The sequence below is a fragment of the Mastigoproctus giganteus genome, chromosome 4 (assembly GCF_048544385.1).
Source record: "Mastigoproctus giganteus isolate SK-2022 chromosome 4, ASM4854438v1, whole genome shotgun sequence".
Taxonomy (NCBI): domain Eukaryota; kingdom Metazoa; phylum Arthropoda; class Arachnida; order Uropygi; family Thelyphonidae; genus Mastigoproctus; species Mastigoproctus giganteus.
Window position 1 is genome coordinate 74,102,734 of NC_143578.1, and position 20,096 is coordinate 74,122,829.

General features: G+C 36.5%; 1 protein-coding gene across 1 annotated transcript in view; it reads left to right on the forward strand.

Annotated features, from left to right (window-relative positions):
- LOC150086836 (uncharacterized) overlaps positions 1-20,096 on the forward strand; it is a 64,024-nt gene that overhangs the window by 27,380 nt on the left and 16,548 nt on the right. The window contains exons 3-4 of the mRNA XM_090372290.1: positions 1,685-1,752; positions 13,855-14,052. Coding sequence (XP_090228416.1) covers positions 1,685-1,752; positions 13,855-14,052 — 266 coding nt within the window. The remainder of the gene's footprint in view (positions 1-1,684; positions 1,753-13,854; positions 14,053-20,096) is intronic.

Below are 20,096 nucleotides of genomic sequence, written 5' to 3' on the forward strand. Positions count from 1 at the left end.
AACTTCCCCCATGGCTTTCTGATTCTTTAACGCATGTTCTACCTCATCAGGAAGGATATAGGGTATGTCGTATGTATTACTAATTTGCGACCTATCTTACCCCTGCTGGCATTATTCCCTCGCTCCTTGTATAATTCTGTATAGTAGTCTTCTGCTATTTGAATTATGCCTTCTCTGCTTTTTATAAGTACACCATCGCTATTCTTCAGTTTCAGTATCATTTGTCTTTCTGTATTACTGCTCATGGCTGCTAATTGTTTTCCCTTAATGATTGTTCTACTTTTCTTGTGTTAAATCTTCTTATGTCCTCTCTGAGTCTCTTTCTAATGGCTTTGCATAACTCAGTATACTCAATTTTCTCCTTGTCAGTGTTTATTTAGCTCTTCATTTGTCGCCTTCGGTTCATCATAACAAGTGTTTCTTGACTAATTTTTTCTTCTTTGGATTTCTTTTTCCCTATAGGTTTCTTGGACTTTATCACTTTCAGAAAGTTGTAATATTCCTCTTCGATATCTTGGTCCTGAACAGTCTGTAGAAGCTCAAACTTGTTCTTAAGTTCCAGTACATACTGCTTTTTCTCCTCTTCTGTTATCTCAAAGACCTTTGTATTATTTACTCGAGTCAGTTTTTTCCTTTCCTACATCTATATCAAGTGTACATCTTACCATTCTGTGATCACTTTCAACATTTACCTTATTCAGGACGGTAACATCATTCATGATATATCTTCTGTTAGTGAGGATGAAGTCATTAGTTGTTAATCCATTTGGGCTCTTCCCTGTCCACTTTCTGTTCACCCTTTTCTTTAAAAAAGCGTTCATTACTGACATTCCTAGAGATTCTGCAAATTCCACAAGTCTTTCACCTCTTTCATCAATTCCAAATTTCCTATAGTTCCCCTTTCTGTGTTGTTTTGTCTCTTTCCAACCTTAGCATTGAAGTCTTCCATAATGATACTGTAGTGGGTTTTCTGCTCATCTAGAAGACTCAATTTCGGTGTACATTTCTTCAACCTCTTCATCATTATGGCTCGATGTTGGTGCATAAATTCTTATAATCTTTAACTTGTATCTCTTAGAAATCCCGAGTAGTAGTTTTGACATCCTTGGTGATGTACTTATGAATTCCAAATTGTTGTTTTTTATAACTTTATGGACCAGAAAGCCAACTCCACCTTCGCTCCTTTTACTGTTTCCATTGGTATACAGCAGATTTCCACTTGATAAACTTATAAGTGATTCATTTCTTCTTGTTTCAGCCAAACCGATGATATTCCAACTCACATTTTTTAATCCCTTTTCCAGCTCTAATATCCCATCTTAACCGATGAGCGATCTTACGTTGTAACAGGCCAAGTTCAGTTTCCGTGCATGGCAGCCTGGTCTTACTCAGAGATTCTTATCACCCTCTGATCCTCTCACTGCCGTAAGAGGGGGAGTAAAAGCCGCTGGGGACTGAGGGCCATTCGTTTCGTCGTGCTGTCATGTGCTGGAGGGTTTGGTCTTTTCCTCTCCACGCTGACCAGGTGTCTTGAAGAACATATATTATGGTGAAGTAACTACAAGGATTTTCGAAATGCTACACACAACTACATAGCAATGTTTCTAATAAGCATTTAAAATATTAAATGCAAGTATAAACAAGTTTAGAATAAAAATAACCTTTTTTTTTTTTTTTTATTTAGAAAATCGCAAATCCTTACTTGCTCTGGTTGCAGTTGTCCTTCTGGGGAACATGATTTCAGCAGGAAAGGTAAGATGGTGATATTTAGGAGGCGGGGATATCCTTCAAGTTAAAATAAATACATCCCACTTGTTTTACGCTTAGCATTATGTTATCACTAATATGAAGTGATAACATAATGTTGGATTTTGTGGTTACTAATGCTAGGGAAAAAGCAATTCCATAAATATTAAATGAATGATCTGAGTTTTCAGCAGTAAGTGACAGAACATTCCACAGTGGTATGAATCTGTCTTTTGCGATGCGATAGCATTAGTTAACTTTGAATGATGCCACTGTAGGTGTGCACACTGAAAAACAGTGTGATGCTGCGAGTTTTCTGTAATCCAAAGGAGAGTTCTCTCAAGGATATTCACAAATAAATGCTTCCAAGTATGGGGAAAAATGTTTATTTCATAAAGCTGTTTATAATTGAGTAAACGGGTATGGACTAAAGAAATAGCGGATACTATGGGAATGCCCCGTGGTTTAGACTACAGCATAATATTAGCCTGATTGTCTCAAATTTCAAAAAGTGTGCGTGCGACGGATTACCGAGAAAATGAAACATGAACACAAAGCACTTCATGAGACTTTGCTTTAGAACAGCTCCGTCGCTACGACACAAAAGAAGATGATATAAGAAGAAGAAGAAGCGATTCAACAAATGATCCGCGATTCATCGCTGATGACACAGATTGTTACCGGCAATGAATTGCAGATCCACAGTTTCCAACAGTAATCCAAACGTGCATGAGTGAAGTGAAAGCAGTTTGGTTCACCCACAAGAAATTGAGTTAAAGCTGTACTGTTAAAGTTCATTATTGCACACGTCTGAAATAACTTAGAGACTCCATTCGCACAAAACGGCCTGGGCTATTGTGGCAAGGAGTATAACTGTTATTTGACAAAGCAAGATCGCACACAGCACGGGGAACTCAAAGGAGTCTTCCTTACTAATTTAGAATGCGAATCTCTTAATCATTCTCCCATCAGCCTTGACCTTACCACCAGCAATTTCCATTTGTTTGGTTCAAATAAACAACTTGGTGATAAATATTTTTCTGACGATGCAGAGGTCGAAAACATAAATATAAAATATCAAAAACATAAACTTATGAGTTTCTGTTATTACATAAAACACGTTAATGATAGTGAATATAAATATAAAGCGCCTAGATTATACAGAGATGTAGATGCTCCTGAAATATTTATAGAATTGTTAGCTGAAGGTGTAAAAACAATATTTAGGCTCTATAATATTAAAGAACACACGATATCCATCTCAAACAGAAATTTCAAGTGAATTTAAAAAAAAAAAGGAATGAAGACAAGATTCTGAAAATGTATTTGTTTTTTATATGATTGAAGATTTCAGTATAGGGGAAAACACATTTCACCATAATAACGCAAAAAACCACACAATTCCAGCTATCGGTATTTTCGCAAAATGCGATAACATCGAGTTTACTACCCGGTTATAATTGCTTGCAGTAACAGAAAAGCCCAATAAACCGGAAAGTGCAAATTGTTTTTCCTGTTTTATGGTCGTGACCTCCAGAAATATGCTTAAAAAAAAATGTCTTTGTGACATTCGTTCCACGACCTCGGAAGTTGAAATTTTCGCTATATATAATAATATAACTCTCTAAAAGGTACTTTTTATAGTGCATTTTAGTGATTTGAATTGGTAACTAATACAATTTGCACTATAAAAACTACCTTTTAGAGAGTTATATACAGTATAGCAAAAATTTCAACTTCCGAGGTCGTAGAACGAATTACCAAAAAACAATGTGTTCACATTTTTTTTTTTTTTTTTTTTGGTAATTCGTTCGTTTGTTAATACCGTAATGAACCAGGGTTTGGTAAACCCGGGTTCATTACAGTATTACCAAACATCGTAACTTGAAAATATCGTAATGTGAACCCGGGTTCACATTACGATATTTTCAAGTTACGATGGTATCTCTGGAACGGATTAATATCGTAAGCTGTGTACACTGTATTACATAGCTTTGTTTATTGTTTGTTATTTGGTTTTTAGGAGCATTAGCAACTAAGGCCATGTTGCTCCGGGATATGCGGTGGTCATTTCCCTGACCTTTCCGCATCCTCCGTATTTGGTGGTGACGGGCTTGAACCCCTTTCTAATTACATAGCTACGCGCGTGGTTTGAAATGCGATATTTATGAATGTTTAACATTCATTTTTTTGCAATTAATCTTCATATTTTCGATTTTGTTGATACTTGATGAAAAATAAACTCGTAAACCCGGGAACTCGTAAAGCAAGAACTGCCTGTACAAATTTTCAGAAACTTCTCTTCATTCCTATTTACGTATTACAATGATGAAGGGAAAGCGACCAACGAAAAGTGCAAGTGCTGGCAGTGCCAGGAAACAAAACAAAATTGATTTAGAAATGAAGATGAAAATGATTAAGAAGTACAAAGCAGGACAAAGTTTGTCATCTATTGCAAGGGAATTAGGTCTCGCTGCTTCAACAGTGAATACTATTTTAAAGGACAGTGCGCGTATAAAGGAACATGTCAAAAGATCAATGCACTTAAGGGCATTAATAAAGCCACCCTACCCCCGTAGCCGAGTGGTCAGGAGCGGGAGTGCAGTAGCACATGCTCTTTGAGTAGACCGGGGTTCAAGCCCTTGACTGCTGAATACGGTCGATCTGCCAACCCGCACTGGACCAGCATGGCAGATTATAGTCCATTTTCCCTCAGCATGAATTGTTGAGAAGGCTTCCATCCTGCAGTGGATTGATAATGGCTGCACTTAACCTTTTTAACCGTGCATTTCCGATCGAAACAGAGCATGGATAACAATATCTCTCTTTGAGGATTGGTTTCAATGATGCTTCATTCCCGAGGTTGAAAAATATTGTAAAGACAATGACGTTCCTTTCAAGATTTTGCTTCTATTAGATAAACCTGGACATCCTGCGCATCTAGATGATTTCAATTCGAACGGGAGAGTAATATTTCTACTGCAAAACACGGCTTCACTCATCCAACCTATGGATCAGGGTGTTATTTCGAATTTAAAAGCATACTATTTACGCACAGCATTTGCTCGGGCATTGTCTACAGTAGACAATAAGAAAAATTTTACGTTAAGCAACTTTTGGAAATCTTACAATATTTACCACGCCGTCTTAAACATTAATGGGCAGAAATTACTAAAAGTTGTTTTAATGGCGCATGGAAGAAAATATGCCCACGACACGTAAAAGGCTTCGAAGGATTTGAAAAAGACGAATCATATGAAGTAGTTGCAGATAAGATTGTAAAGGTTGCAGAGCTACTTCAGTTGGAGGTTGATGCCAAAGACGTGGAGGAGTTAATAGAGGAAGAAGAGAAGAAATTATCTAATGAAGAACTTATTGACTTGCAGGCAGCGATAGTGAAAGAAGAAAATGCTGACGAAGCTCAAGATGAACAAAATGAGGAGCCAAGACGCTTCATCACCAGAGAGTGGCAATGGCATTTCGTGAAATTGCCTGGGAAATGGCGAGATTTGAGAAGATGGAACCTGACAGCGAACAATTCTTAAAAGTTAACAGAGGAGTGAATGATATGCTTGCTTGCTACAAAGAAATCTACGATGAAAATAAAAAAGCCACGGTCCAGTCATCCATTAATATGTTCTTTCGTAAGGTTGAGCGGCCGACCCCTTCTAAATCTCCACAGCCCTCAACCTCCTCAGCGGCGTGCTTATCAGCTGAAGACGTTGATTCTGGCAACGATGCTCGAGAGGTATAATTTACTGACGTTATGCCTGTCTCCTCTTTTTTTTTTGTAATTTTATAATTTTGATTTTTTTTTTAAATTGCACGTTTTTGTAATTTTTCCTGCGCATGAGATAAAAAAAAATTGAATAAATACAATAAATAATTCTATTTACATGTTCGTCGAACATTTCTTTTTTGATTCAATCAATTCAGCCAGCACAGTTGCGAGTGCTGAATAAGCGTGGGGAAATTCCGCGACTTAAATAGCGTTCCACGAAACGGAACCTTTACGTAAGTCTGTGAGTTCTTATACCCTGTGCATTTTTGTTAGCTTTAGCCCTAATTCTCAATACTTCAAATTTCTGTAATGTAAATGTAATACATACTTTTCTTTATTATATAACGTAGTCATTAATTTTGGATATTTTTTATTTATACTTATGTTCAGGAGCTGAAGGTAAATTGTGTAATTCATTAGGCTATTGCAAATCGACTTCTAATATACAGTGTGTCTCAAAAATATGGGTACAAACGTTTAGTGGAGGTAGGTAACATCTAAAGGAATGTGAATCGCATAGGAACCCATAACCGGAAACGTCACCGTAAGTCTATACACGGCGATGTTCATCAGTTCGCGAGAAGGAAAATATCTGGTTTACCCATTCAAGCAGTAGTCGCCGCAAGAAGAGCATGCATCGATATACGAACTGTGAGCTGGCAGACATGCACCTAGTGTATGGATTATCAGAGGGCCCACACGGTGTGCGCCCCCATGCGGCACAATATCGCTTCGCAATAAATGTGTGGGCAAGTATGGTCGGTGACTGCTTAGTCGACCCATACCTGTTACCATCCCTCATGAACTCCGCTAAATATCGGATATTTCTTGAACAAGTTCTACCAGGGTTATTTGATGTTCCAGCAAATGTGAGACGCAACATTTGGTTTCAACATGCGGGGCGCCTGCCCATTATGAAAGGTGTGTTCGTGACCATTTGAACAGGCGTTTTGGGCGTCGATGGATAAATCAGGTGAGCGTGGGGGCCAGGAAACAGATCCGTGGTGGACCCGTTTCCTGGCCCCCACGCTCACCTGATTTATCGAGCTTGATTTCTTTCTGTGGGCGGCCCTCAAATCTATTGTGTATGAATTGCCTGTGGAGACAGAAATGGATCTCGTGGCGAGACTCGTCTGCGCTGCTGTTACTGTCAAAGAAACTCCAGGTGTGTTCGACCGTGTCCGCCAATCCATGCTGCGTCCGTGTCACGCATGCATCGGGTTCTCATGGTGGAACCTTCGAGCATCTGTTGTAACATCATGAAATGCATCCATCTCGTACTCCATTGTTAATATTATGTCAAATTAATGTTTGCCACTAATTACTGTCTTGTATCATTTCTGCTTCTTGTGCCTCTGCTACTACTTTCCTGTGACGTTTCCGGTTATGGGTTCCTACGCGATTCACATTCCTTTAGATGTTACCTACCTCCCCTAAACGTTTGTACTAATATTTTTGAGACACCCTGTATATCTAGTTTTATAATCATCAGGTATTTGAGTTCCATCTATATTTGTATCTGCCCATTTAAATCCCCCATAAGGTATCCATATAAGTTATTTGCAGATGATATGAAGTTTGGCAGGTTTGTTAATGACAGTATGTTACTGCAACAGGATCTACAGATTGATCTACAGTTGGGCAGATTGATAAATGACAGAACATCGACAAATGCAAAGTACTGCATATGGGAAGCAGTAACTCGAGACTAACGTGCCAACTGTGCGGTACTACACTCAGGATAGCCGAGAATGAAAAAGACCTGGGGTAATTATGTAGTCAGATATTCAGTTTTCTGAGTAGTGCAGACAGGCGGCCAGAGCAGCTCGTGGTCTTGTCAATGATATACAGAAATTTTGCCAGCAGTGATAAGGAGGTGATTATCCCCTTATATAAGGTCAGGCCACACCTTGGGTACTGCATACAGGTCTGGGGGCCTCATTTTCGGAAGGATGTAGAGCTGCTGGAACGAGTACAGAGAAGGGCAACGAGATTAGTGAGGGGTGAGGAGAACAAAGGTTTGTTCTTACCAAGAAAGGCTTAAGTTCTGCCAATTGCAGCGTCTGGAGACTAGGCACCTGCGAATTGATCTGATTGAGGTGTATAAGGCCTTGAATGAGCAAGCTGAATGCTGATGGGATTCTTCCTCTTGCTCAGGTTACGCACTTGAGGGCGCATGGATTCAAATTGGGGGAAGTCAGTTGTAGAATAGATCTGCGGAAATTTGCCTTTAGTCAGCATGTGGTTGGTTGCTCGAACAAACTTCCAGCTTAAGTTTCGTAAACTTGTTACTCGGCGCAAATCGTGTTAGTTGCAATTTGTGCGTTCCGTTAAAAAATGCTTATGCATGCAATCGTGAAATTTATAAAGAAGAGAGAAGATTATCTTGGTAACAAACGCCTCTTGAAACATTTCCGAAGACGACGACTCCTCGTGCAACAAACAAACGAGTGCCGAGCCAATAATAACTGATCAACGAGTGTGCATTTAGTCGATGATGATGATGAAGAATAAACTTTCTTTAACATTTGTAAGTCATAAATAATTTCTCTATTATTATAATTTGCTTGATTTTACAGGCTACGTTTTCATTTCTTTGGATAAATCAATCATTGTTTAAACATAAACTAATTAGCTAACTAATTTTATTGTTGAGAACGTGACCCCTATTTTTAACATTATGTCTATGGGATTTAATTCCCTCTTTACGAGTTTTCGCTTTAAGAGCGCGCGCTAGGAACGAATTAACTCGTAAAGTCGAGAACTACCTGTATTTTATATGATTAAAGAGTTCAGTGAAGGGGAACACATTTCACCATAATAGCGTAAAAACCCACACAATTGCAGTTATCGGTATTATCGCAAATGCAATAAGATCGAGTTTACTACCCGTTTATAATTAGATGCACGAACAGAAAAGTCCAATAAAACCGGAAAGTGCAAATTGTTTTATGGTTGTGACCTCCAGAAATGTGCTTTAGAAAAATATCACAAAGCCGTTCAAAATTTATTCTTATAAAGGGAACATATGATAACGATAAAAGGGCAGTGCAATTTCCATTATAAATATGACCTATGAGCTTAGTAATATAGCGAAATTTTCAACTTCCAAGGACTTGGAACAAATTACAAAAAAAAAAAAAAAAAAAAAAAAAAAAAAAAATATATATATATATATATATATACAAAAAAAAAAAATTTGTGTATATATATATATATATATGTGTGTGTGTGTGTGTGTGTGTGTGTGTGCGCGCGCGCTATTGGGTTCACATTACGATATTTTCACGATACCTCCATTTATTCTTACGGGATTCAAAATACGTTTCCACGATTTTTTTTTAAGTTTGCACGGGCTGGAAAAAACTTAAGTAAAGTCGAATTAACGTAAGTCAAGCATTACGTAAGTCGGGGAGTTCCTGTATAAGAATTCAAGCAATTCTAACAGGTTGAAATCATACGTAGATTTTAATACGGATAAAAATACTAAAGCTAATAAATATATTTGAGAAAGATTTCGAACAGTTAATGCATAATTAATTCTGTTTATGGAAAATGTAAGAAAATCAGTTGATGTTAGATTACGTTGGGATGAAAATAAAATCGGAAATTAATAGCTAAACCCAATTTTCAGAAACGAATAGATTTGACGAAACATTTTATACAACTTTATACAAACCTATTTACGTTGGAATGGGTATTTTAGATATATCTAAGCTTTAGATATATATAAGCTGTTAATGTATACTTTTCATTATGATGTCATGAAACATAAATATGGTGAAAATCTAAGCTTTGTGTATACAACTTGATACTACCTTGCAGTACTAATACTTTGTGTAAACGACTAGAATTAACAACAAAAAAAAGTATTCATTAATAAAGATTTTGACTCTTGCAGAGATATCGAAACAGTTTTCACAGGAATTGAAATCAGATTTTAAATTCATATGAAAAAATATTCATTATTACAGAAAACGATAAAAATTATAAATTTAGTCAGAAAAGCTTCATAGCTTCTACAAGTTAAATCTTCATTAACAACAGAAAGTAATTTTTTTCAAAATATTATATCAGGAGATACTGTTAACTTGTTATGGGAGTGTGGTAATGTGTATTTATCTAGTGTAATGAATAAAAATGGAGGTAATTAGTTATTTTCTAATACAGAGAAACCGCTCTCACATTTTCATAATGTTTCAGAAATCAGATAGGTTTGAAAATCAAAAACAAAACGATACGATTTTTGATTATTTGAATTTAGAATCGTGTTATGTTCAGGTTTCAGGAAAAAGATATCCATATGAAGAATTAGAATAAATTTTGAAAAAATGAGTATGAAAAATTATATACAAGTTTTTTAGCTGCAGGAATAAAAGACATTTTTTGTGATGAAGGTGCAATTGTTGATTACTTTCAGTTCAAAATCATATATCGGATAATACATTTTGACGTCATTAAACACTCCAATTATGTAAACATCAAATCTATAAATTTAGTTCAGTGGAAGTTTCGGATAAAATTAAAATTAATTTTATCAGAAAATGAAGGAAATTATAATTTCTGGATAACAACAGTCATTATTTAATTGAAAAAAAAAAAAAAAAAAAAAGAAAAAAAAGTTATGAATTAGGTGAAAATCCCTGAAGACCATCCTTTTAAACCTAATACTGTAAAATATTCTAGAATCTCTCTCTCTGAACAGTTAGTTAGACAATTTAAGGATTATCTCAATTGGAAATTTCAGAAAAAGATCGACTGGAATATAATATTTAAACATCAAGCTATCTCTGAAGAGTTTATTAAAGAACATGCAGATAAGTTAAATTGGGAATTTATTTCAGAGTTTCAAAAGACTATTAAACATGAAAAAAGTCACTAAATTTCAAACACTTAGTAGTACTTATTCTTGAATTTGCTGATGAACCAGACATGCAAATTATAACTAAATGTGAAACTACAACTACAAGACAAATTAGACTAGAAACAGTTAGCAAAGTACAAATCGATAAATTAAGAATTCATAAATACACAAAATGAAAATAAGCTGGTGTGATGTTTTAAATCATTCATTAAGATGATTTCATAAACAAAAATTATAAAAGGCTAGTTTTATACATGCTAGCAAAATTATGTATGAAATAAAATAATTGAAAAAAAATTATGACTATAAAATTGCATATATTCTTTAATACAAAGCTACAAACCCTTCCCAATAAAAAAAAATATAACTGATTTAAGAATAGACTTTGAATACAATGTAAATAAATTTAAAACTATTTAAAAAATACACCGACATTCATCTCATAGCAGAAGTTTATGATAAGGAAAGAAATTTATTTCAAATTTATATGTCAGAAAAGTTGAGTAAAAATTAATTTGTGAACTGAACATGTATTTCATTTTGATTATATAAAATAGTTTTAAAAAATTCTATTAATTCTGACATGTTATTTATTAAAGAGGGAGACTTTTTTAGTTATTTTTCGCCTAAACCTGCATTATTTTCCTAAAAAATATAAAGTTTAATTTTTGTAGATGCTAGGAAATTTTTAGAGAAGATGGATTTTTTTTGTTTGTTTGTAAAAGTGTACATAGTGCTAGAACCAGTGGCGGATTTAGCACTTGAGAGGCCCCAGGCGCAATTCAATTTTGAAACCCCCTCTAAATATTTTCGGTACCTCTACAGTGTGCATTCTACGCGCACGTTTTTACTATAGCACGCGCTCCAGATTTGGTGTTGCGGTTTTAATCATTTTGGTTGAGCAATTCTTTCATACATATTTTATTAATTGGGAATTAAAAAATTAATTCCCAATTATCACTTGCTATAAATGTCAGGCCTCGTCAAACAATTCAGTTTGATAAATACTAAACAATACATAAGATATTACAGATACTTACTTGATAACAAAACAAAAATACTCCTACACTAAAACACCAACCACACCAAACTGTAGTAATTTGTAACAGATTCGTGAGTGAAATGTTAGTTCCGAAAGCTAATATGTATTCTACTTCAGATTCACTTAGTTCGCATAGATATTTCATATAATATGTAGGGATATTCGCATAAGAGTTTACTAACTTCTCATATTAAATTATAGTTTTATTCAGTAACGGTAATACAGATAAGTGTAAAAATTTAAAATGAAACAATTTTATTTTCTTTTTGAGACCTGAGATTTGAGGCCCCTCTCGATTTAAGAGGCCCCAGGCGCACACCTCGTGCGCCTGTGAGGAAATCCGCCACTGGCTAGAACCCTCGTTTTCTATACTACTCAGGCACATATAATCTCACTATCATTAGTGAACTTTATGGTTAGTATAGTACAGAAAAATCTGGATGAATCCGTTATTTGGGCACATGCACACCCAGATGGATGCACCTCAGTCGTGTCCATCTTATACTTACGTTGTCTAGCATGATTCATCATTTTCCATTACCGTCTGTCACTACTATAATGCCCAATGCACTCGTTTTCTGCACATGGATAGCGGGCGGGCACTACTGGGAGAAAAGTTCAGCTTAAGAGCAACTGCGAGACCATGGTGTAATTCTTTATATAACCTTTTTCTGATGGTTGTCGGTCCTCTCAATCTTTGTTTCAATTACCGATGTACTTGTTGATATGATATTTGGTTTTTAGGAGCATTAGCAAACTAAGGCCATATTGCTCCGGTCTAATCAAGAAGCGTGTGCTACGCACTGCCGCTCCTGCCTACGGAGGCGCCTACCGATGTTGATTGTGCAGTCAGATATGAAGTTTTCTGAGCAATGCAGACAGGCTGCCAGGGCAGATCATGGGATTTTGTCAATGATATATAGGAATTTTGCTAGCAGAGAAAAGGAGGTGATTGTCCCTCTGTATAAGGCAATGGTCAGGCCACGCCTTGAGTACTGTGTACAGGTCTGGAGGCCTCATTTTAGGAAGGATGTAGATTTGCTTGAGCGTGTACAGAGAAGGGCAACAAGACTGGTGAGGAGAATGAAGGGATCCTCTTACCAAGAGAGGCTTAAGTTCTGCAAATTGCAGTGGCTGGAGACTAGGCACCTGCGCGGTAATCTGATTGAGGTGTATAAGGCCTTGAATGGGTTGAGCACGCTGAATTCTGATGGGATCCTTCCACTTGTTCAGATTACGAACCTAAGGGGGCATAAATTCAAATTAAGAAAAGACAAATGTAGAATTGATGTGCGGAAATTTGCCTTTAGCCAGCGGGTGGTTAATTTCTGGAACAAACTTCCATCTGTCGTTGTGGAAGTTGATAGGTTAAATAAATTTAAGGAGAAACTGGACAGGCATTTGGAGGAAATGGTGTGATTTTTTTTTTGGCCGATGCTGCATAAGCTCATACACTTGCTTTCTTGCATCACATGCCACTACTACTACTCTGAGGGTCTGGTGCTGTAGTTATCTTGGAAAGAATGGTAGTGTTATCTTTTGTCTGCCACTGATGTATGTTTCCAAAGTTGATATTTGCATCCCAATCTGCTATATGGAAAATGGACAGTCCATCTATCTGACATGTTAACCTACTGATGATGCTACTACTACATCTCTCGCTGAGGAATCTAGGTCCTTTTCTTGTCCTGTACTCGTAATTCAGTACATTCCTTTTATATCCTTTTATCCGATATTACAATTTATCTGTCATGTGATATATGGAACTAACCATTAATTCCCAGGGGTGTTAACTTCCAACATATGGGTATTAGTGCATTCAGACAAATGGCAGAATATAAATTTTGTACGCTTAATAAAATATTTATTAAACATGCACTTTACATCACATTAGAATGTTTTTTGTTCTTTCCAATTTCAAATGCTTTTCCCTGAAAAATGTGGGTGTTTATCTCTTTCTTTTTAGAGGAGAAATGCTGTTTTTCTTATTAATACAGTGTAACAACTCCACTGTATTTATATTAAAAATAACTTCATGTCCACAATGCGCTGATGGCTTATCATTCCCATTTTAGCTGAATAAATAATTAGTTTTTAACATCATTTTTAAACCTTACTAAGTTAAGTGATTGGAGATTAGAAATGCAAAAATTTGGCTGTTTCTCTTTCTTTTTTAAAGAGCAAATGCAGCCCATTTTTAGAGTAGAAACGGTACTGTTTTTAGTATCAATACAGTATGAAAACTCCATTGTACTAATACTAAAAATAAATTATATGTCCATGCTGATGACTTTTATCATTCCAATTCTTAGCCGAATAAACAATTACCTTTTAACATTTACTTTTAATCCATACTAAGTTATGTCATTGGAGATTACAGTCTATCTGAAAATGAATCAATCTTATTTTGTTTGTTTGAAGTATCCTTTGCTCAACTACATCCCGGATACCAATTTCACGTGCAGATCAAGACTTCCTGGGTATTATGCTGATCCCCATCCCCTTGCAAGATGCCAAGTGTTTCACATGTGCAACATACAAGAACGAAGATATAGTTATCTATGCCCTAACCATACGCTTTTTCACCAGGACAGACTTGTATGCGATCACTGGTACCACGTAAGTATTTAATACAAGAAACCATATCTCAGCACACTAGTACCTAGTGGATAAAATTAATATATACAATACCTTCAATGAGAACTTCGTGCAGGTAAATACCAATACTATAAAGAAATAATTTTAAAATTTATTCTATATAGGCTCTTATTTCAAATCTCATGCTGCTTGGGTATTACACCACTGAACCCGTCTTACAATCACTAACAGTTTCCAAGGCAGACATGTATAGTATCTTCTGTACAGCGGCTCCAGGAACATAAGTTCATCTCAGCCATGTTACTCTGTGATGATACAAAACTCTGAAGAGCGGCCAGAAACGTGTAGTGTTATGTTTGCGTATATTATGTATTGTTTTCGGCCTCTTTGCCACCGGGCAAGCGATCTCCTGGAAACCGTGCCCTGTGCCCGTCTACACCACGAGGAGGTGGGCCACAACTAGATATGTCCTTAGCCAAGTGGAGATAGACCATTACAATCTCTGTCTGCCCTGAAGTTTCCAAGGTATTTAAGCAGTTATTGTGGAAGATATCCAAAAAATTAACTTATCGTGTGAAAAACAAGGATTCTTCCCAGGAAACAGAAAAATCTCGCCTTAATCTTGAAGGCATTTCAAATTTAAGCTACTGTAGTAAATAACCGCATCGCAAACTATTATCACTACGGCTATCTGAAAGTAACAGACATACACTAGTGGTCAGTTTATTGGATATTCTCCCCATCATTAAAGGAATTGATATGTGTATTATGTCAAAGACAGCATCAAGGGCTCGTGTCAGGCTATATAGAGCAGGCAGTCAGATACAAGAGGTACTGTACGTGCTTGTCCAATTCAGCAATAAAATATACAGTACAGTCCTGATATGTATGAGTCACCTAATAAGACACTACGAAAATCTATTGATGCCTGTCTCGTTTCACTGCTCTCTTCATCTGCACATATTAGTAATGTCTACAGTTTGGTTCGTTTGGACATATCCAAGAATAATCCATCACTCTCTTCTAGCTATAAAGTGAAGCACATAGCGCTTCCCTTCATACTCACAAGTCATCCATTTGGTAAAAGTTACTCCAGGATAATGTCGAAAAATCTAAGATCGCTTCTATTCACACACAACCAGTGGCGGATTACCCATTAAGGCAATGGGGCAAGTGCCCAGGGGCCCCAGGCTTTGGGGGCCAGCAAGCCAAGCCAAGACGTTTTCCTATAGTGTTCTAAAATAGATTGTTTTCAGTAAACATCATTAAAATCTTGATTAAGTTAAGCGAAAATTTAAGCAAAAAATTCAAAAGTACAAAATTTCATTTATTTGCCACCTAACTTTTATTTATTTTTTATTCTTTTTTTAAATTATTTTTTTGGGGGCCCCAAATATAATTTGCCTAGGGACCCCAACTATCCTTAATCCGCCACTGCACACAACAGTCGTTAGACTGAAACAAGAATGGTTCAACAACCATAAAACATGGTTGTTGATGTAACAGGCTGATGGAGTGTAAAAAGAATCATGTATTCTAATATATGGGTTGTAATAAATCAATGATAGCGCAGCACTATAGTGGTATATCAGAATGCCCAATACGTCGAGGGGTACAGTAACACACGATTTGTTTTCCACACTTGTCAGCTAAAAACAAGCAGCTGCAGTGGAAGCAGAAACACACACTGGACTTCAGGAGTGGGAAAAAAAAAAGATTTTCTGGTACAATGAATAGTGATATGGAAAGAGAGAGCAGTATGAATCAATCATTCTGGGTGGCAATACTGTAAGCAGGCAGCGAAAGTGTGTGATGTCGATTGATCAACGTCCGAATACTGCAGCTTACTTGAATATTGTTGTTGACCAGGTTCTTTCCTTCATGCTCACTATTTATCTATCTGGTAACAGTTACTCCTTGCAGGATAATGTCACTAAGTACAAATTGTTTGTAAATGGTTCCAGGAACGTGAGGGTGAACATAATCATACTTCACTGGCCTCTCAGTGATCAGAACACAACTTGATTGATCGTCTGTTCGATCAGGTAGACAGAGTTGTTTGTCACATGGTTCTGCTCTGTCGAATCTAAGATAACTGTAAGATGCAATCAAGTCTACATGAACTAGAATTCCCGTGGAACTCGCACTCCATGAGCCCTGGTGTGTAGCAAAGTTGGTGTAATTACCGTTCTCCCTGCACTGGATGGAAAAGGCTTGAATTTGAATCCTGTCAGTGATGTGAGGAATTTCTCTTTATACTCAGTGGCTGAGTTAGTCGGTCTGAGGAGTAGACAATAAGGTCCCCCCCCCAAGTTGTATGATGCTTCTGAGTTGGCTACTCAGAAGCATGTCACCTGGAGAGATGTGGATGATTGACTCACCTTTCGGCGGTGTGGATGATTATCCACACCGCCGAAAGGCGAGTCAGTCCCAGAAGAGCGCGTACTGTCTCATTTAAGACTCTGTAAAAAGGTTTCTCAAACTGGAAATTATCCCTACTGGGATAAAGAGTTTCTCAAACTGGTGATTATCCCAGCTGTTACTTGCACTTGTGTCACGCTTTGTTTATCTTTTATCTTACATGACCATGCCCGGGTATTGTTTCATAATAACATTTGTATTCAGCTGATAAAGAGGCCTCTAGACTCAAAAGCTACTGTTTTTCTTTATTTTTATTAAATTTAATCTAACCCAATTTGAACCTGCAATTTTCTTTTTTCTTAATTCGTTCCTTGGGAGGTGAGCAATATATGTTATGCTTTATGTTTTGCAATTATCATGAGCTTTCTATAGGCAGAAAGTTAATCTGGAGATTGGAATGCAAGCCAATTGTGCTATCCAACATTCTTATCTTAAACGGCCTTAGCACATTTATTGGAAAACCAAGGCTTAGATAAAAGACGCGATTTTAAGGTGGAGTGTGGAATAAAGGATTTCATTTATGCAAGAATAATTTCAATGACCCAATCTGAGCAAACATTGATATCAGGAGACTTAAAACAGTATTCCAAGGAAAAGAACAGAAATCGTGCAGATTATCCAATTTTGCATTCTTATCATGCAAAATCCACACGAGGTTGGGAATAGCCACGACAGGCTCCACTAAAGAAGACTTTCAACCAGTTGATCTGAGGTGCTAGATTTGTTGTTGTTGTTATTATTTGGTTTTTAGGAGCATTAGCAACTAAGGCCATATTGCTCCGGGAATATGCGGTGGTCATTCCCTGACCTTTCCACATCCTCCATATTTGGTGGTGACGGGCTCGAACCCCGGTATAATCAAGAAGCATGTGCTACGCACTGCTGCTCCTTCCCGCCTGGTTACGGGGGCGCCCGAGGTGCCCAGAAGACAATCACTTCTTCAACCATGTACTTGTGTTATTGGCAGTGCTTTTTTTGTAAAAAAATAGGTGCCGGTACTCATTCTTTGCTATCAGAAAAAATTGAAAATTAAAAGGATATGAAAAGTACTCTGAAATTTTTTTTCTCCTGATATTGTTACTTTAGTAGTAATATTTTCAGAATAAGAACAAATTAAGTGTATAAACACAGTTTATTAAGCATAAATTTATTATTCAAGTATATAAAAAAATATGCAAAATGTGAATAAAATAAGTAAAAAATAATAACATAAGTAAAAATAATTTCATAATAAAGTTTTTGTAGAATATTCCAAATTTTTATTAAGTTCTCATCCGCCCTATGCCAGGAGTCGGCAACCGTTTTTGAGTGAAGAGCCATTTTTGATCTAATTTAAAAAAAAAAAAAAAAAAAAGAGAGAGAGAATCCGAAGAGCCGCACCTCAGCTCAAGCTGGGAGGGGGAGACGAGAGTTTTTAAGAAATGGAAGAGTAGGAAGGTGTTTATTAAAAAAATTTTTTTTTTAAATATTATTTATTAATACTGAAAAAAAGTAACAAACATCCAATTAGGTACAAATTAATGTGACTTTTGCTGATGAACTTCTTAAGCAAAGTGTCTTCCAAAATCATGCGAGTATGTCGTAATTAAACATGCTCGCATTGTTCAGACGACGGTTTCTTGATTTATTTTTAATATAGTTCATGTTCAAAAATATTTGCTCGCAGAAATACGTCGAACCAAAAATTGGGAGAAATCCAAACGCAAATATTTTCCAATTTATATATGGGTCCGGTAAGCTACATCATGCATCGAACACAATTTGGTCTGCATTTTAAACTCATCTATCGCCGGCCATTTGTGTAGAATTGTATGGGCAGCCTTTTGCCTCTCCAAACTCCCAATTTCAGTTTTAAGGCATTTTAGTCTTTCACTCCACATGTCCTTGATTTTTCAGTCCTCTAACTCCATTTCAAATTGTGCTTCATGTGAGCTGTAAAGTTAGAGCCGCAGTTACATGTTAAAAGAGATGCATGCGGCTCGCTAGCCGCAGGTTGCCGACTTCTTTTCTTCCTCTTTGTGTGTCGGTTGCTGAATGATGTTTCCGAAGCAGCCACGAACTGACATATTTTGCTGGATCGAAGCGGGTCAGCGGCGGGCCTACAATTTTAAGAAACAGTAGCGAAGAAATTGTATTTGTCATCAACGAAGCGCTGGTTGGGCTGGCGATCAAATTCATTTGTGAAAATCCTCGTTCACATTCACTCGATGAAATCGGTATCGTACTCACAGCGTTCATCAAATGCTCCAAATTCTTCTGAAACCTTCTTATCATTTGGGTATCCACGAATTGCGTCTCTTTCATTAACTGTAACCTAATTGACAATTTTCTAACTTCACTTTCAACAAATGCCAACAATTCATGTTTAGAAGGTTTAATACCATCGTTGTCCTTCTCTCCTCATCGGTATTGTCACTAGTTCTTAAATTTGAATTTTTTTTCTTTTCTTTTTTTTTTTTTTTTTTTTTTTTTTTGAAGCTGTCCAAAATGTCGGTGTCATTCGGATATTCAGGTAATGTGACCATGTAAACAGAAATAGGGAAATTTTACGGAAAAATGTGGATAACGTACTTCCGCGAAACAACAGATGGTTATTTGTCGGGGTAAAAGAAAATCACTTTTCTAATTCTCGAACGGGGCGCTTACGGTTGATTCACAAAGGTGTCCAACCTACGGCCCGCGAGGAAGGTGAACTAAAACAGCATTTTAAATTTTGTTAATTATCAAAAAAATTTCTCATTAAATGTAATGTTCAGTAAATGTAATTGTGTACTGTACTTAATAAAATTTTCGAATATTTCAATTTTACTTTTACATGCAACAAAATAGGGAAAATATAACACACTAAAGAAATCTAAGTGAATTTTTTTGAATATGGCCCCTGTACGGGAAAAGGTTGGGCACCACTGCAATAGAAGGTGGGCTCTGGCCCACCTTCTATTGGGAATACACCTTGATCTGTTCACTCTTCACTAGCGCAACTGCTCCGTATGTGGGACAGGTGGTCGGATAGGTTTTACCAGGTAACATTAAGTTGTAGAATGCGTTAGCTCTCTTAATTCGCTCAGCAGCGCTAATTGCCTGAAGGCCAGAAATGCGAACAGTGCGTACCGAGTTAATTCTCTCTTAATCCGTTCGCTATATGAAAATTTTCTTCACTGAACGGAAACTATTTTAAATGCAACTTCCAAGGGGAATTCAAAATAATTCGTTATAAAAGGACTTCGTTAAACAGAGACCCGACTTTGTAATTTAGAATTATAAAAATGGTTCGACAGTTTTATATAGAAAATATCTTAATGTGATAGCATAGCTTAATTTATTTTCTATAAATATTTTCTATAATTCGATAATTGTAGAATTATAGAAAATATCTTAAAAATACACAGTAAAAAATGCAAATTTAGTTAAGTAATTTTTAGCTTATTTGAATAGTAGGTAAACGTGAAACGAAATTAAGGAATATTACAAGTTTAGAAGTGCACTGCATCCAAATGTCACTGTAATAAAGGTGCCGGTACGCCGTACCGTCCCAAAAAAAGCACTGGTTATTGGTGAGTAAAAGATCAAGGGTAGCCTGTGTGGTTAGGATTCTCTGGTATTCTGATAGGTATATGAACAATCTGTGCAAGTCATTAGGAATT